The 18,241-nt window shown below is 40.2% G+C and overlaps 1 protein-coding gene across 1 annotated transcript; it reads left to right on the top strand.

Annotated features, from left to right (window-relative positions):
- Positions 1-141: 141 nt before the first annotated feature.
- Positions 142-16,630, top strand: MED16 (mediator complex subunit 16). The gene is made up of 11 exons (XM_028308988.1): positions 142-318; positions 863-1,031; positions 2,590-2,713; positions 3,866-3,952; positions 8,762-8,888; positions 9,714-9,859; positions 10,976-11,121; positions 12,025-12,128; positions 13,131-13,231; positions 15,934-16,074; positions 16,541-16,630. The coding sequence occupies exons 1-11, from the start codon at positions 142-144 to the stop codon at positions 16,575-16,577; spliced, it is 1,359 nt and encodes a 452-aa protein (XP_028164789.1). The 3' UTR covers positions 16,578-16,630.
- The last annotated feature ends 1,611 nt before the right edge of the window (positions 16,631-18,241 follow it).

The following is an 18,241-nucleotide window of genomic DNA, read 5'->3' as shown; positions in this document are numbered from 1 at the left end:
GTAAGGTATTTATGGTTTAGGTAAATTATCAAATTTAATTGTTCTTGTCATAGTTGGAGAAGTGGCCCTATCCACACTTAACACGGATCCACTCATGTCACGACCCATCGACACTATTGTGTTCGACCTTTGTTCACTATCATGCACTGCACTGACACTATTAGCACTGGCACTGACACCCTGGCTGCTTCGCAACTCGAGGATGACAGGGCGCTCTTCCTGCGCGCCTCTGTCCCGCCAGCTCGCCAACACGCACCGGCCCTTCAGTTTGCAGCCGATGTAAATGACGACGACGACTATCAGCATCGCCAGTATAGCGTAAATAGTAGAATAGTGTGTGACACTGCTGTTCTGTAGCAGTTGTAAATCTTGCGATTTCAGCACTTCTATTCTTTTGTTTATTTCATCAAATAACTGATCATGATTCTCCAGGTTATCTAGCACCTTTTCGTTCATGGAGGTGTTTATCATATCGTTAAGAGATGAGGTATATTTAGGCAGGACCGGTATGTCAATGTCCTTATGTATGTACATTTCATTGTAGTAGTCATGTTGAGCATGTATTGTAAATATGTCACCTTTTAGAACGCAGCCTTGGCCGATATCAATGACCCCGTTCCCTTGTAGGTACTTAGTCTCGAGTCCAGCTGGGCACAAAATGCGAACTGAGCATTCTCGGCAACACGAGTATAGCCACGCGCCAGACGATTGTAATTTGATCCACCTGTCGGTACATTGTCTTATCTCTGAACGGCAGTAAGTTTGTTTATTGTTACTTGTGAACAATCTCAATTCACATAATGATTGATCAAAGTGCACATTGTGCCCCACAGTGACCCACAGTGGCCCCCATTACTTGCAGAGCGGTTCCCCGTGCGCCCAGGCCTGCACGTGCTCCGTCTGCCGCTGTGGCCCGATATCCGTGAGTGTTGTGCCCCACAGTGACCCACAGTGGCCCCCATTACTTGCAGAGCGGTTCCCCGTGCGCCCAGGCCTGCACGTGCTCCGTCTGCCGCTGTGGCCCGATATCCGTGAGTGTTGTGCCCCACAGTGACTCACGATGGCCCCCGTGACTATAGTAATCCAAACGAATATTAGTTAAAAAATATGGTGCTGAGGTGACCACAAGCAATGATTCACAGTAACCCCCGTGACCATAGTTCCAAGCGAACATTTTTCATTTTAAAACCTGCAGAAGCCACATAAGATTATATTTTTTTATTCTTCAGAAGTATGAGTTAAACAAGCACGTAAATAGACACTACTTTAGATCCGGCTCGAAGGACCAAAAATTCTTCAGTGAAATCGTTCGTAAACAATTGCTCACGATCCATTTTTGTTGACAAAAATGACACATAATTATGACCACTATTTGCCACGAGACAGTGGTAGTTTTATTTAAAGACGTGCCGATGTTTAGTAATACACCATCATTATAAGCTGCCTGCCGTTCGTTATGTAAAACTACCCACAGACTGCAGACTTTTAGCAGCCGATTGTTTGGTTGGCCCAATTTGTATGAGGAATCGGCCGATATCAAATCGGTGTAATAATAATAATAACGCATTATCATTATCTCGAAAGGGCGTCTTCGTGTTGGATCTGTATCTCCATGAACGGCTTCCAAAAGGACCGGCCGCGCTGTGATTGCCACAGGAGAGATAATAATAATCGTAATCATTTATTTCAATCACAATCATATTAGTTTAGACTTTTAGAGGTTACATTTTATAGCCTGACCAGGAACATAAAAACCCTGGCATAGAGGCGCGTCAATTGCATTTGATAGTGCAACACTGAGTACAGTCGTACCTGTGTTAAATTAATAGGCTAACTTTATGTATCAGGATTCAGGATTACGGGCTAATTTGATATTTTCATAAATTAACGAAAAAATATTATTATAGGTAACCTGGTTTAAATAAATTAAATGAAACCATCAATCGAGCTAGTAGGATTTATTTTATTATTCATCAATAATCAAATTCAGAACTTGAATATTCAACTGCAATGTCTGCTCATGAACGCTTCAAACTCGGTACTTCTTTCCCAATTCCATAAAATTCAACACTTAGAAAGTGACAATTTTTTTTAAAATAGGTAGTTGAAACAAACCACAGCTAATTTTCATAGTGGACTGTACTATACGATAAACATGTCAGTCAATTTGACAACCTTTGTCGGAAACATTATTCAAAGAAAAAATTGTCCGAATCCTTAGTATTTCTCTTCGACAAATACTTTAACACATTGTGAACCACTTTTCTTTCAAGACTATAAAAAGATTTTAGCAATTTAATTCACAAAATCAATTGCGCACATTTAAAATAAAGTTTGTTTACACTTTGACAACAATAGACTGACATGCAAGGTGACATGTCAATGAAGTTTTCAGTTATTGTTGCCATTAAAAGAAATTAGTACCATTAGATTTCCGCAACATGGCGAGGGTTTTTATGTTCCTGGTCGGGCTATAATATGCAAACCTTCTTACACGTTTATACTGATTAACAGCCCGACCAAATCGGCCGACAAAAAGTCTATAGCATGCAAGGTGTCTAATATGACCATGTGTTTGGTCGGTTGCAGAGAGCCCGCTTGCGCAAGCGTCACTGGCAGTGAATACTCTAGAGTGGGCGCTGCTCGCTGGCTGTGACGCGCTCGACGCCTTACTGGCGCTACGACCCGCCGCCGTGCAACATACATACGACAGGTAAGCCACATTTTGGTCTCATTAACTCCTTGTACTAAAATAAGATATGTGAACGAAATACGTCACCGACACTACGAGAGATTAATTGTTTGAAAGGCTTTGTGGTGTAAAATAAAATTATATTGTAAAATAAAATCAAATTACATGTTGCTTAGTTCAGTAGAAAGTCAAGAGGAAGAGAAAAAAGTGACAATCGATAAAAACATAAAAAGTAAAAAGAAGTTTCTCGCCGGCCAGGCGCGCGGCCAAGGAGTTTGGTCGCACATAGGCGACCTTTACAATTTTACTAGGCCGTAACATTAGACAGACCTGTACAATATGCTTAATGTCTCTACCCACTACACCGTATCATACCATGACCGTGCTAGGAACGTGTCAGGCAAATAAATATTATTTGTATTGAAAAGTATGACACTGTTCCCAGTAGACCGTTCCGTCACCGACCAACACCGTCGCGTGCCATGCACGGAGCGTCAACAATGTCGGCGAGAATATTGAATTTGGACATTAAATTTGGACAGAACGCCGTCCATCCGTTCAGTGGGCATAGTAGAGCGTATCGTGTTGCTTTTCGTGCCTGACACGTTCCTAGCACGGTCATGGTATGATACGGTGTAGTGGGTAGAGACCTTTTTGTTCACCACAATAATCCAGCGGCGACGAGGTTCGAATCAGCGTTCCTCGGATCTCGAGTCAGCCAGTCCGACACCTTTTACCGTTCGGCTATCGACGCTTCATTGTATTACAGCCAAAGGACGTCCATTGCTGGACATAGGGGAGGTCTCAGAAATTCCACAACATTGGTCCTGTGCTGCTGTAGCCAAGTACGCTGCTTCCTCGTATTATTATCTCAGTCAAAGGACGTCCACTACTGATCAAAGACCATGCATTTCTACAATGACCGATCCTGCACTGATTGCAAGTGTTTGACTCGCACGAGATCGTACGCCCTAATCCCTTTTAAATAACATAACAACTAATTCGTATTGATTCAAGCTTACTATGTCCTAACAATATTCGATCAGTCAGAATTTCGTCAGATCCTGACTACACAGGACTTCACAGGAGTTGTAACGGTGGGAACTAAAACGTTATTTTAAGCTCTACAGCATTTTTACACATCCTACATTAAGCCATAATATTTGTCCGCAGACTGACGGAGAGCTTCCAGCGGCAGCCGGCGGCGTTCCAGCAGTACTACTACCACGGCTGGCTCAAGCTCAGGATGGCGCTGTGCAGGTCAGGCAGAAATGTTACCTTTACCTACTAAAGTCCTGTCGCCGAGTAGATAGAATTTCGTCCAGTGACCCCAAGCTACCCATCCTTATTACTCGCACGTAATTATATTCCTGTCGCGACTGTGCGATGGGTGGCCGCAGTGAGTGTGCGTGCGCGAATTTAGTCCTACTAATATTATAAATGCGAAAGTTTGTGTGGATGTCTGGATGTTTGTTACTCTCTTACGCAAAAACTACTGAACGGATTTTGATGAAACTTTACAGTATTATTGTTTATAACCCAGATTAACATATAGGCTATAATTTATGACGATATGTGACAAACTAAATGACATTGGGAACTTTTTGCCCCACTTTTCGAAAAGTAGCGGACACAAACGAAACCTATCACAGATGATACATACTAATATCTAATGAATTTCCGTGCATTTATTTTTTCTCTCTTATATGGGAATATTGAGAAAATGAAGTTTTAATATTTTTTTTTATTTTACATTTAGGTAACATTTTTGACGACCTCCATGGCGGAGAGGCGCACACACCGGTTTTCAAGGTGTGCCGGGCCAATCCTGAGGTCCCGGTTTCGATTTCGAACACAAATGCCTTAGCTACTTATTTTGGGTTGGAGTAATATATGAGATGTTGTCTAATATTAATTTAAGTATTAATAATATTTTATTTATTTATATTATTTTATTTATATTTTTTATTTATTTACTAGCTTTCCGCCCGCGGCTTCGCCCGCGTGGAATTTTGTCTGTCACAGAAAAACTTTATCGCGCGCGTCCCTGTTTCAAAAACCGGGATAAAAACTATCCTATGTTCCTTCCCGGGACTCAAACTATCTGTATGCCAAATTTCATCAAAATCGGTTGCGAGGTTTAAGCGGGAAAGCGTAANCCTACACAACACGTCTCGAAAGTGCACGACTGGCGGGAATTCCGGACCGGCTTAATTTAGTGACCGATAATTAAACCCCCCCACCCCCCACTGGACCTCCGAACATGCTGAGACGTGTATTTTTGTCTAATAAGAGGACTGGAGGGTGGCGGGCACAGAGTATGTGACGCAGATGGGTGAGAAGCTTTTTGGGCAAAGACTAAGGAGTTTTTTGTAGCCGAGCCAGTCGAGTTTAACATCTCATTACAGTGTGAATTAATATCTCGTGAACGGAACAAAATTCGTACTTATTTTCGACAAACTTTTGTATTTATTGAAAGCAAAACGTTATACGACTTGATTATACACCGAAATTTACATCCTACTCGTATATCTGTAAGATATTTTCAGTTTTGTATTTTTGTGAAAACTAATAGACATAGACAGTTCTATAAAAACGATATTGACAAAAACGCGTCCATTGTATTCAGATGACGTTTGATTTTAAATATTCACTTTTAGTCCGTTTAAAATAGCATTCCATGTGTCAATCACCATTAAAATCTGTGGCAAGCAAAAAATATTTATGAATGCAATCAGCCGTCATAGGCTCGATTGACCCATCGCTGAAAACAGTTTTCTGCTTTTATTTATTTTTGAAAAAATACCACGTCTCGTACCCACCCTATCAGGGGCAATTAAAATGGAACATGCCAGTTTTTCAGTGACCCTGTATTGTGTGAAATGAGGGAGCGACTATTTGAAGAGTAGAAATCCATTGCTGTTTTGACATTGTGGTTTGCGAGTTACGGCTACAAAAATGGGGCATGGATTGGATAATGTGAAATAAAATTTATTACTGGACAGAACATTGTAGTGTAGTGCACTATTTACACCGCGCCTTACAGATTTTTTTATTTTATTTTTCGGTTACACAAAGCACATAGTAATTACTGGAATATCTCTTGTAAATAAACTATGGCAAGCATAGGATTTAGCTAATACGAACTTCGTTGATCATAAAACGTACTAAATGTAATTTTATTAAATTACCTACACGTATTTATTCAAAACTTTACTACAATAATAAAATAAGGTACAAAGTGGGATAGAGATCTGGATAACATTCGAAATACTTACAGGTATATCATAGACCATGTTATGTAGATAAACTAAGAAGCCCATTGGAAACGAATGTTAAAATAATCACACATAGTTTTGATGATATTAAAATACTAACCCTTATTATTTCGAATGCTCACAGTCAGCATTACGATACGGTGTAAGTGGCAGCCAGTCTGCACATCGACGTGATTGTCATTGTTAATGCCGGAAAAATGTTTCGACGCGGCGGTTTAGACATGACAGACTCGGCACGCGATTTCATACAAAAAGTACGGCTGTATGATGAAATACGTAGCTGTATTGAAAATCGGCAAGCATTACAATTAACACTTTTCGGTTGTTAGTACTTTGTGACTTGCAGCATCAAAGTCCTTTTTTTACGTAACAATTTTTTTTATGCATAACAAGGCAGATATTTGACCACATTGCACCTAATGTTAAGTTTGATGCAGTCTAGGATGGTATATATCTGCCCTGTAAGTGCCTATTCACTCTCGCCTTGAAAACGCCCGGATTATAGTCTTCGGGAAAGACAGCAGCAGGCAACGAATTTGTTACTAGATGGCGCTGAGATTGTGATAATTAATATGCTTAAATACAACGTAGGTAAGTAGCTAAACTTGGAATAAATTGAAAGTGTAGTTTTTTGATGAAGAACATATAGGTATAGTCTAAAAATAAATAACATGCGGCTAATAAAGTAAAAACATAGTTATTAATAGTAGAGACACTAATTATTATCTAGACCGGACCGTGTCGCGGTCATCAAAACCACATTTCGCCTAAACAATACAATAACGCGAAAATGTAATTAGAAATGTGACGTATTAATTAATTTTAATGAGTACACAAACTTTTAGTCCGCCAGCCCGAAGCTACGGTGTTTTTGAACGCGTTTAATATATTACTATGTGCACCCGATTGCGACATGTTTCAGCTAGCATTTCGTTAAATGTAAATATAAATTATTGTGACAATAATTTATTTATTGGGCTCTCTGTGCTTATGGTGTTTTATATGTATGGAGGAGGTGCTCAGTTTGGTTGGTATGATATTTTTAAATAAATGTTAGTGTTGAATGTACCTATTTAAAAATATTATAGCATATTTTACTGAAAGGTAGACAGAATATACTAAGCACTCTAGATTTCTGTAGTATTGGTTCAAGATAACCAATTAAAACCTTCCACTATCGGGAGTAAAGTCTTTACCTTTTGAAAAATAGGCGTATTTTAATATGGCTCATAGAACCCCTTTCTTGGCAATATACTCGTACATATCGCACCCTTAATAATATAGGGGCACAACTCAAAATTTTTGGTTTTTTACTTTTTGTACTAGAGAGGCACATTTTCGTAAGTTCTACAAGATGGCTTTCACAGAAATCGAAAACAATGATCAGATATAAGAGTTCTACATTTTGTGCCCCTTCCATACTTTCGTCTATCTTTCCGCTAGAAGGGCTGAATCAGAGACATGCCGATATTTGTCGAATCCGGCCCGCGCGACTGTGGTCCAATTTGGAGTTGTGCCTTTGTGTGACAAACTTTTAAGTAAGTGTTAGTGAGCTAAGACTAATTAATTCCTTATATTTCTAATAATATGTTACATTTTCATTTTTATTACATTGATAAAGTCCCGTTAATCATAGAAAATTATAAAATATAACTTTAACTTTAGTTAGGCGGACCATGGATGGGTGTTTGTAGTTAAATTTACAAGTCTCCTATAAAAGTAATTTGCTTCTTGGTATTAATTTTCATAACTAGCTTTCCGCCCGCGGCTTCGCCCGCGTGGATTTTTGTCTGTCACAGAAAAACTTTATCGCGCGCGTCCCTGTTTCAAAAACCGGGATAAAAACTATCCTATGTTCCTTCCCGGGACTCAAACTATCTGTATGCCAAATTTCATCAAAATCGGTTGCGAGGTTTAAGCGGGAAAGCGTAACAGACAGACAGACAGAGTTACTTTCGCATTTATAATATTAGTTGGGATATTATTTTATTTACTTTTATTGGTTACTCTGTAATGCCAAACAACATAACATGTAAAAATATCAAATCATTTTAGACAAATATATTTTCAACTTAGACTCGTCATATCTCAGAATTCCCATATCTCACAACATAGCGCTTTAAGTGAATATACCTACAAGTATAAAGCTTTGAAATAAAATACGTTTCATTTTTGTCCGCCCTGGGGCATTTTCTCATATTAAAGTTCCCAACGTACGAAGTCGCGGGCGGCCGCTAGTTAAAACATAATTTATTGTTCTATGAATTAAAATTCAAAGGAGTAGCGTTGCATAGTTAGAATGGGACTATTCCCACCTCTCGTTCCCACCGCTGCAACTCCTGTGTAGCCAAGATCTACAGTTTGACCGCCAATAGAAACCCAACCAGTGAAGGTCAAGTTTGTCCCGGAGGAAAGTTTTCAGGCTGCGTAAAGCGTTACGTAAAGCGCAACTCAAATGTAGTCCGACACTTGACTTAGTTTCTTTCTACCAAAGCGGAGAGGAGGAAAGGTGTGTCAAAAATCAATCAAATTACCGAAGCTGAACTGGGAAATGATATAAAAATGTCATCGTGAAATTGTGAATTCCGTCAGTTTATAATTTAACGCGTGAGATTGTAAACTAAAAGTGTGCTAGGTTAGATTAGATTGTAATGTAACTAACTACGTCAGATTATAGTCTGGGATTTCATACACATCTCCGCCCCACTTTGGTAGAAACTTGGCCTTAAAGTGCATTTTTAAAGCCAATTTTTGAGAAACAATAAACTTAACGTACTACGTATCCCCCCAGGATGTCATCCGCGCTGTCCAACAGCGGCACCTGGCTGGCGTGCTGCGTCATGCTGCACGCGGCCTGGGCCTGCGCCGGCGCCGCCTACCGCCCGCCCGACGACAAGCTGTGCGACGCGCACGACCAGGTAGCCTTGTGTGCTTGTGATACGGTCGGTTGTGCGACGGATGTGTACTGGATTATGTGCTGTAAAGTCTGGTCGCCGAGCAGATAGAATTTCGTACAATGACCCCAAGCTACCCATCCTTATCGCTAGCGCGTAATTATATTGCTGTCGCAACTGCGACGGGCGCCCGCAGTGAGTGTGCGAGCGCGACATCGTAGCTTGGGGTCATTGTACGAAATTCTATCTGCTCGGCGACCGGACTTTAGGCTGTAATAATAAATAGGAGGATTGATCACTTGACTGCCAGGATCATTACGAGTTGGTAGTCCTTGTGCGCTTGTAATACGGTCTATTTTGCAGCGAATGTGTACTGGATTCCGGTACGTGGCCTCCACTCCAGGACCTTACTGCTCCATCGGTCGTCAGTTCTTCGTACTATGTGCTCCGCCCATTGCCACTTCAGCTTGCAAACTAATACGTCAGACGTCCATCCGCAAGGTGGACCGACGACCTCATAAGGGTAGCAGGAAGGCGCTGGATGCAGGCCGCTACCAACCAGGCGATGTGGAAATTATTTGGGGGAGGCCTTTGTTCAGCAGTGGACGTCCTGTGGCTGAAATGATGATGATGATTAAACCCAAGAAACCACATTGAGAAACTTGTTTCCATTGCTTGCTTAAGTGAAGCAGCAAATCGAACGCACAGCGTTAAATAGAGCTCTGATTGGTTCGTGTGTCACCCTGTGCATCCTCGCGCACTGTGTGACCTCATAGTAATGTTTGTGAATACGGGCGTTAACTATGCAGTCGTTAAAACTTGACTTCACTAACAAAATATTGTCCACAGACCCTCATAGCGTTAGAAGCGAAGCCAGAATCAATGGGCGACGTGTCAGCGCTTCAAGCGCTAAGGCGGCCGCTGCAGCGAGCGCTGGATATAGCGCTGACCGCGCTGCTTGCGCTCAACCAGCACCAGGGCGGCCCGCAGCACGGGTGAGTGGTTGTAGTTCGGGGAGGAAGCGAGAGATGGCGTTAAACTTTGGCGTTTAGATAGGGCAAACAAAATGATGACTGATTGGCAATTTCATGGTTTTTTCTTTTGTAAGGTAGGGACCAAAAGATAAGGAGACATGTAAAGTTCCCCTTAAGGACTACCTTTTTTTTTATCCGACTGCGCCAGAAGGAGGGTTATTTACTGTATTTGACGTTCATAATTGCCACCAGTGGTCAAAATTGAATAAAATATTTTTGATTTCGATTTTTGTAAAAGTTTATAAATAGTTTGTTTCCAAACTGTTTCCAATGACCTGTGTGCTTAGCGCGAGTTTACATCAAACGTCATCACTTGCGACTGCTTAAAAAATGAGATGAAGTGTATGACATACTGACAGGATACTTTCAAGAACTAAAATCTTCATAGATTTACACACACACGCACACACACACACACACACGCACGCAAGCACACATATACACACACACACACGCAAGCACACAGATACACACACACACACACACACACGCAAGCGCACACACACACACCAAACACAACCAATATGTGGTGATTTTGTTACTCTTTGGATATGATAAAAATGTTACTCAATGTTAATTTGTTAAGGGAGAGCGACTCCTTCTGGCACAGGTGCCATTGCACTTACAAGAAAGAGTCCACCTCAAATCCTATTAATTGTTGTTGTTAACGAAATAAATATTTTTCATTTTCATTTTGTTTGTCGTACTCGCTAGCGAAATATTCGAGTTTTCAATATTTTGTTTCATAGGTAATTTGTAACACACTGAGATAAAAATCCCCAACAACTTCGTTCGTTCGTTTCAGCCAAATGACGTCCACTTTAACCTGACTTTGTATTATAATTCTATAGTCAGGTCCGTGAGCACGTAGAATTTTGTCCAATGACCCCAAGCTACCCATCCTTATTGCTCGCGCGTAATTATGTTGCTATCGCACTCGTACACTCACTGCGGGTGCCAGTCGCACAGTCGCGACAGCAATATAATTACGCGCGAGCGATAAGGATGGGTAGCTAGGGGTCATTGGACAAAATTCTACGTGCTCACGGTCCGGGCTTTATTGGATTTTACCAACAGCTACGACATCCTAAGCGACCCGACAGCAGTTTCCTTACTCCGCAAGCTGGTGGTGATGGCACGGGCCAGCGGCCGCGGCGGCGACGCGCTCAGCCGCCCGCTGGCCCGCCTGCACGCCGCCGGGCCCAAGCACGACCTGCTGCAAGGTAATACCAGGCCTGTTCATCTCCGCGAGTTTACATCGAAAACAAAACACGCACGATGGCCCACCTACAGGATACTATTCGACAAGGCCTCACATACGAGCGAACATTGACTCACGCACGCGTATTCTTGTGTATGATGGAAGAAAATAAAGAAAATGGTGTACTAAATACTGTGCGGTATTTAACTGCCTAAATAATAATAAAAACACAGAATGTACTTTTTTAAGTTGCCTCAAGACACTGAGAGGTAAATAAGTAGTTAATATTATTCATGATAATTCATGCTAAATCATGTATTTCCTCCGCCATTTTCCGCAGTTTGGCACCTCACGTCACATCATTTTACCGAAGTCAGCCCTATAGCTTCGGCGCAGTGCCGATCACTGACGTTTGTCAACAAAATGGTGCTTGACTCTTGAGACAGGCTAAATTACACCATATTGTAAATGACATTGAGCATACATTTTTTTAAATACCTTCGCGAAGTAAAACTTCTGTACATAGTACTTATTATTATTCTGTGCTAATATTATAAATGCGAAAGTTTGTATGAATGTCTGGATGTCAACATGTTTGTTACTCTTTCACTCAAATACTACTGAACGGATTTTGATGAAACTTTACAGTATTATTGTTTATAACCCAGAATAACATATAGGCTAAAATTTATGACAGTCCGTGACAAACGAAATTTCACGCGGGTGAAGCCGCGGGCAAAAGTTAGTACAGTCTTAAACACATCATACAAAATATAGTTTTAAACCTTATATTATCCCAATAAAGTTCAAAACATGGTGGCGACAATTAGTCACTACCAAGTGACCAAGTAAAGGACCATCATGCGTACCTACCTCAGAAACAATTTGTTACGTTCATTTTATTAATTAACCCGTTCGTCGCCAGAGGAGTGGCTGAGCCTCAACGCGCAGATGACGGCGCCGCGCGTGTGGGAGGCGCTCCCGAGGTGCAGCGTGTCCGCGCCGCACGAGAAACCATACCCTTTATACGTAAGTTTATTTTGCTTTTATAATATTACAGAATTTGTTCATCGTCAGGCTATTTTTAGCCTAGGCGCAGACCATCGGTTTTTCGTCGGCCGATAGTTTAGTCGAGCAGTCAAAACGACCACTGAAAACCAGCGTCGTGGTGCTAAGTACTGCGGCATTATACTGAGTTATAAGGCGGAAGCCTATTTAGTATAACATTTAAATTATTATTTTTAACGTATTCATTTCTGTAATTTGTTGTTCTAGTGTACGAAATAAAATAAATGTATTTACTTTCTTTCTTTCTAATTAGTATGGGCATGTATGGAAGTGCGCACATTACGCCGATTTGATTTGGCCGATTCTTCAAACAAATTAAAATCGGGCCCAACTGTCGGCTAACTAAAAATCGGTGGTCTGCGCCTAGTGTTACGCTCGTATTCACAAACGGTACTTGCTTAAGTGAAGCAGCAAATCGAACGCACAGCGTTGAATAGAGCTCTGTGATTGGTTCGTGTGTCACCATGTGCGTCCACGAGCACTGTGAGACCTCATAGTAATGTTTGTGAATACGGACGTTAGTCTCTACAGGAGAACAACGCTTTTTAATTTACCAGAGGCAAAAGGTAGCAAGGATACTTGCAATGACTCAAGTATGATGGCACTCAGAGTGGCCAAAAAGGTCTGTCTACTAATGCTATAGGTTTCTTCAGTTCAGTCACATAAAATAAAATAAAAATTATAAACAAAATAATGATCCTTTTTAGGGTTAAAACTAGTCCCAACTCCCACCCAAATGAGCACATTTTATTGATTACCTACATTTGCAAGGTTATAGAAATGTCATTCGTATCTCCCGCCTGCGAGCTCCCGCTAACCAATATAATACGCCAATACATCTGTCACATTCTTGATTTTAGTGATGTGCATGTTTCCGATTATGATTATTCAATCGATAAAATATTTAAGTTAACAGATTTTTTCTAAAACATAAAAGTCTAATTTACAACGATTATTTTACAGTTGGAGTACGGTGTAGAGCCTGAAGCGCTACGGTATTCACCTGAGCCCAATTTTACGTATTGTGAAACGACACCAAATCTCGTAGCTATGGATTCTATAAGGTTTGTATAGTAGTGCTTAGTGATGTTTCCTAATTTAATAAATGTGGGAGTGTGAAACGGAACGCAAGGGAGTGAGTGAGACGGAATGAATGAGTGAGGAAGTAAGAACGAGGGGATTTAAACAGAAGACGATTAGTATTAAGACGGTTCTAAGACGTTCCTATTTTTTGTGGTTTATCCTGGAGTAAATACAAATAAAGCTGAAGAAATACAACCTGGGTTTCAATTCCTACAGCTTGGGGGCTCGTCCGGGATAGCCCAAGAAAAGGAAACACGACGATTCACGACGATTACGACGGATTGAGACGTGAGACGTATTTTCATCAATCATGAGACGACGACATAGTAAGCATGATTTCGAAGATGCGGAAGATGCTGGCCCGAGCAAGACCCTGGAGCAGCGCATACCTACTACTTTTGCCTATGCCGAGGAGCTGATCCCAAAATTTAGTGGTCGAGATCAAACTGTCACCGCATCAAGATGGGTCCAAGAGGTAGAGGAGAACGCTGAGATCTTTGGTTGGTCACCATTACACCAACTCATTGTGGGACGCAGATCACTCATTGGAACAGCGGCACTCTGGTTGCGGTCGGAGAAGCCATTCAGGTCGTGGGACGAGTTCAAAACTGGCTTACTCAAAGAGTTCCCGGATTCGTTAGACGTAAAGACAGTCCACGAAATGATGAGTGCGAGAAAGAAGGCCAATAGTGAGAGCTGTACTGATTACCTACTTGTCATGAAGGAGTTGGGAAGGCGCGGGAAAATGCCCGACTACGTCGCAATAAAATATATCATAGACGGCATTGTTGACGTAGAAACCAATAAAATCATGCTGTACGGTGCAACTACATACGGTGAGCTGAAAGAGAAACTGAAAGTATACGAGACAGTAAAGGCGAAAATGGTGGATGAACGACGTAGACCCTCCAGTAGCAGCACGACGGCACCGGTAAATTACAATAAGACGACAAGACCAAGATGTTTTAACTGTGGAGGAAGCAACCATATTTCGGCTCAATGTTTTCACAAGGAAAGAGGGGTTAAATGTTTCCGGTGTAATGAGTTTGGACACAGATCTAGTGAATGTTCAAAACCTGCAAATCATCAACAAGTGACCAGTGAAAATTCAAAATGGCAGTCAGACAATCGTCAGCAACGTCATGCCAGTCCGAAACGAGCGATGTTCACGAAAACACCCGAACGATACAGTGTTGCCAACACGACGCAATCAACAACTGACTGGAGATCGAAACCGAACGTAGAACGAAACGCAGAACTGACAGATGACATTTCTGCCAACTTGATGGTATCGGACGTAAACAACAAAAGTGTGAAAACATCGAGGCCGCTAAAAGAAGTTCAATTTGTTGACAACAACGCGATAACTACGGCGAGTCTTATTGATACGGGCAGCGAGGTGAATCTCATGACGGAAGACGTGTACAAAACTATCGGCTCCCCAAAATACGACGACGGAAGATGTTTGACGTTGAGTGGACTCGGACGGACCGAAGTTGTCCCGTTGGAAAAAGATGATCAAGTTGTAGTACACGACATAGACGACTCTAGACACATGACTGAAATTGAGAAAATATTAGAAGACTGCAAGCCTACAGATGAAATAAAGAAAAGTAACGACTGTCAGATTGAACACCGACCTGTATCACGTATGAAACAAGCCGACGTCCTAAGCTGTTTAGTACTTACCGAGACGACTGCACGACTGAAGAAAGCACAAGATGAAGACGAACATATTCAGATGCTGAAAGAATCCTACCAGAATGACATGTTGTACCAAGAAAGAGATGAAGATGAATTATTATTTGTAGTACCGGAGAAGACGCAGAACGAAATTATAAGAGAGAATCACGAGGGAGGGAAAGAAGGACTGTTTAACCGGATTAATAAAGGAGATGATGAACTTGTTAAGATGATAGAAGAGGAAAACGTAGAAAGAATGAACGAGACAAGACCAGAGTTAAGAGAAAAGGCAAGAGAATGTGTGGAGACAATTCAAGATGGAAGTGTTAGAGTTTATAACAAGAAAAGAAAGAAAGCTAGAACATACGAGAAAGATGATTATAAGAATTGTATTAAACAAGATTAGTTATAAGATGCTTTAATGTAAAGTTTTGAAATGAAACAGTCCGAGGGCGGACTGTACGCAGGATGGCCGAGTGTGGGAGTGTGAAACGGAACGCAAGGGAGTGAGTGAGACGGAATGAATGAGTGAGGAAGTAAGAACGAGGGGATTTAAACAGAAGACGATTAGTATTAAGACGGTTCTAAGACGTTCCTATTTTTTGTGGTTTATCCTGGAGTAAATACAAATAAAGCTGAAGAAATACAACCTGGGTTTCAATTCCTACATAAATTATATTTGTAGGTTGTAATATTGTACTGTATTTTTTATTATTCAATTAACTTAGTTTTCGTCTATGACTGCAAATGCATTTATTACACAAACACACTCCTGAAACAGGTTTTAACCTAGCTCAGACTAAAAAGACTATAAATTATGTAAAAGTATAGTATAGCATGAGCCAGGTCCAATTGCCTTCGGTGTACTTTATGTAGTTGTAAAACTCAACTTCCTGTATCATGTTTAATGGTTCGAAGGCAATAAATACATTTTTTTATTTATGAAAAACATTCTTAATTTAATTAATTTACAATTTATTTTATTTATCCGTGTTTCCAGGTACATGTACTTGGGCGGCGGCTGGCGGCCGGCGCGCTGGCGGCAGTGCGGGCGGTGCGGCGCGCGCGCGCTGCCCGCCGCGCAGCCCGCCAGGCACGCGCTGCAGCGGGCGCACGACGCGCGCTTCTTGAAAGCTTGCAGGTATAACCAGGGTTCATTTTATGTACTTAATGTCGCTGCGTGGTTGTCCTAGCATAGAAATCGATCATGATTTAATCACTGTAGCAGAACCTTATCACGATACAATTTAAAATAAAATATTTTTTTATTTTAAATAGTTGGCTTCGCCCGCGTGGAAAATTTCGGTTTTTTTATATAACCTATGACACTCAGCAATAATGTGGCTATCTATTGGTGAGAGAATTTTTAAAATCGGTTCAGTAGATCCCGATATTACCCCTTACAATTTAACAAATATACAAACACACAAACTTTACCTCTTTATAATATTTAGTATAGATGAATGATGAATTACAAAATGATAAATAATGACTATTAAAAACTTTGTTCGACTCACCCATAACAGCATTTATGTATAATATTTATATTTATTCCTTGATATTCTTATTTATTTTAGTGACATTAAATTTATATTTTTTTGTTTCAGATGTGGAGGAAAGTGGTCGTTGTTTTCCAATGTGTAATGAAAGTCTCGTTTTATTTATACAGCAATAAAAATATTATTAATGTTTTTAATGTTTAAGGATAAATGATATTTTGTAAATAAATTTTTAATATTACCAATTAAAAAGTGTCTACTTTATTATTATCCTACCCAAAACAGTTTCACCTTTTAATCATGCCGTACAGAAATGTAAAGGCTGTTGAAAGCATGCCACAAATATTTTTAGCATGTTATCCTTCACAACAAATCAAATTGGGACTGTAAGAAATTGTGTCCTCAAAATATTGTGTGATTTTTAGTGCGTGGTTAAAGTAAAGATAATGGTAACATACGAATCACCTTACACAGATTATTCGGTATTAGCAGGCAATCTGGCATTATTTGCACAATGGCAATGAAATTTATGAATATGCATGATGTTTTTGGTAAATCTTTAGCAATAAATAAATTACCGCCAAACTTCAACACTGGCCATTTTTGTTAATAAAATGTACTTACAAAAATATTTTACTGCAATTTCAATTAAAATTCAATTCAATAGTCGAATAGTATTCGATTATGTAAAAACAAATTTTCGACTGACAGCTCGTCGGTCGTCGTGCCCCCAACACTAGTATGATTGCAAGAATCCAGGGTACGGAAACTTCCATACTACGATCAAACTTGCTTCCAAACAGCGACTTCAGTCGATAAATTCCAATACTTTTTTTTTTCTTTATGGCTCTCGCGGATTGCGTTTAGCCACGACAGGGTTCTTGATTTTTGCGTTCAGTTTTGCCATAAGTTTTGCGGACATTGCGTTTAGACAGGGTGGGATTGGGTTAAAGTTAAAAGGTAGGGAAACGAATCAATTACGTCATAGGATCAATTTAGGTGTGATATAATTACAAAATAATAAAAATAAAATAATATTTACATAAGTACNATTATGAATATACTATCTGAGCGATTCATTAACGTTTCAAGTGGCGAATCGACAAGAACTAGATCAATCTGGCGAGGCTTACCTCAAGGATCAGTTTTAAGTCCTTTATTATTTAATATTTACTCATATGATTTAGAATCATCTTTACATAACAAAGTTAATATTTTACAGTATGCAGACGATCTTGTTATGTATATTACTGGTTCAAACATTCAAAATTTGTGTGAGTCTTTGTCTACCACTCTAAACGTTTTAAAGACATGGCTAGATAAAAATGGCTTAAGTCTGTCAGTAAATAAGAGTTCAATAGTTCTATTCTCCAGGATGCGATGTCCACCGCCTATTTCTGTGTATTATGATAATTCGGCTATACCTGTTCATAATGAGGCTAAGTTTCTAGGTTTAATTCTTGATTCTAAGTTAACTGGTTTACCTCATTTGTACTATATACTAGCTAGGTGTGAAAAGCTTTTGAATATCTTAAGATGCTTATCGGGAGTTTGGTGGGGTGCACATCCTTATAGTCTGAAACTTGTGTATAACGCTATTATTCGAAGTGTTCTAGATTATGGGTCTTTCTTTTTGGAACCTTGTAGCATTGTGGGTTTGCGCAAACTTGACACTGTTCAATCTAAAGCCCTTCGTATTGTCACTGGTGCAATGCGGTCTAGTCCTAATAATGCAGTCCAAATTGAATGTGTTGAGCCTCCCCTTGGTCTTCGAAGGCAATTTTTAAGTGATAAATATCTATTTCGTGC

This window comes from Ostrinia furnacalis, unplaced genomic scaffold, assembly GCF_004193835.3.
Source record: "Ostrinia furnacalis isolate ACB-3 unplaced genomic scaffold, ASM419383v2 OfSCF2576, whole genome shotgun sequence".
NCBI lineage: Eukaryota > Metazoa > Arthropoda > Insecta > Lepidoptera > Crambidae > Ostrinia > Ostrinia furnacalis.
This window is presented reverse-complemented; position numbering and strand designations above follow the sequence as displayed.

What these genes read in the sequence shown, in the direction of transcription:
- MED16 (XM_028308988.1), top strand. Translation starts at nt 142, where the DNA reads ATGCACTGCACTGACACTATTAGCACTGGCACTGACACCCTGGCTGCT. An exon ending in GCCGCTGTGGCCCGATATCC is followed by an intron (nt 1,032 to 2,589) that starts GTGAGTGTTGTG and finishes GGTCGGTTGCAG; the next exon opens with AGAGCCCGCTTGCGCAAGCG. An exon ending in GTGCAACATACATACGACAG is followed by an intron (nt 2,714 to 3,865) that starts GTAAGCCACATT and finishes ATTTGTCCGCAG; the next exon opens with ACTGACGGAGAGCTTCCAGC.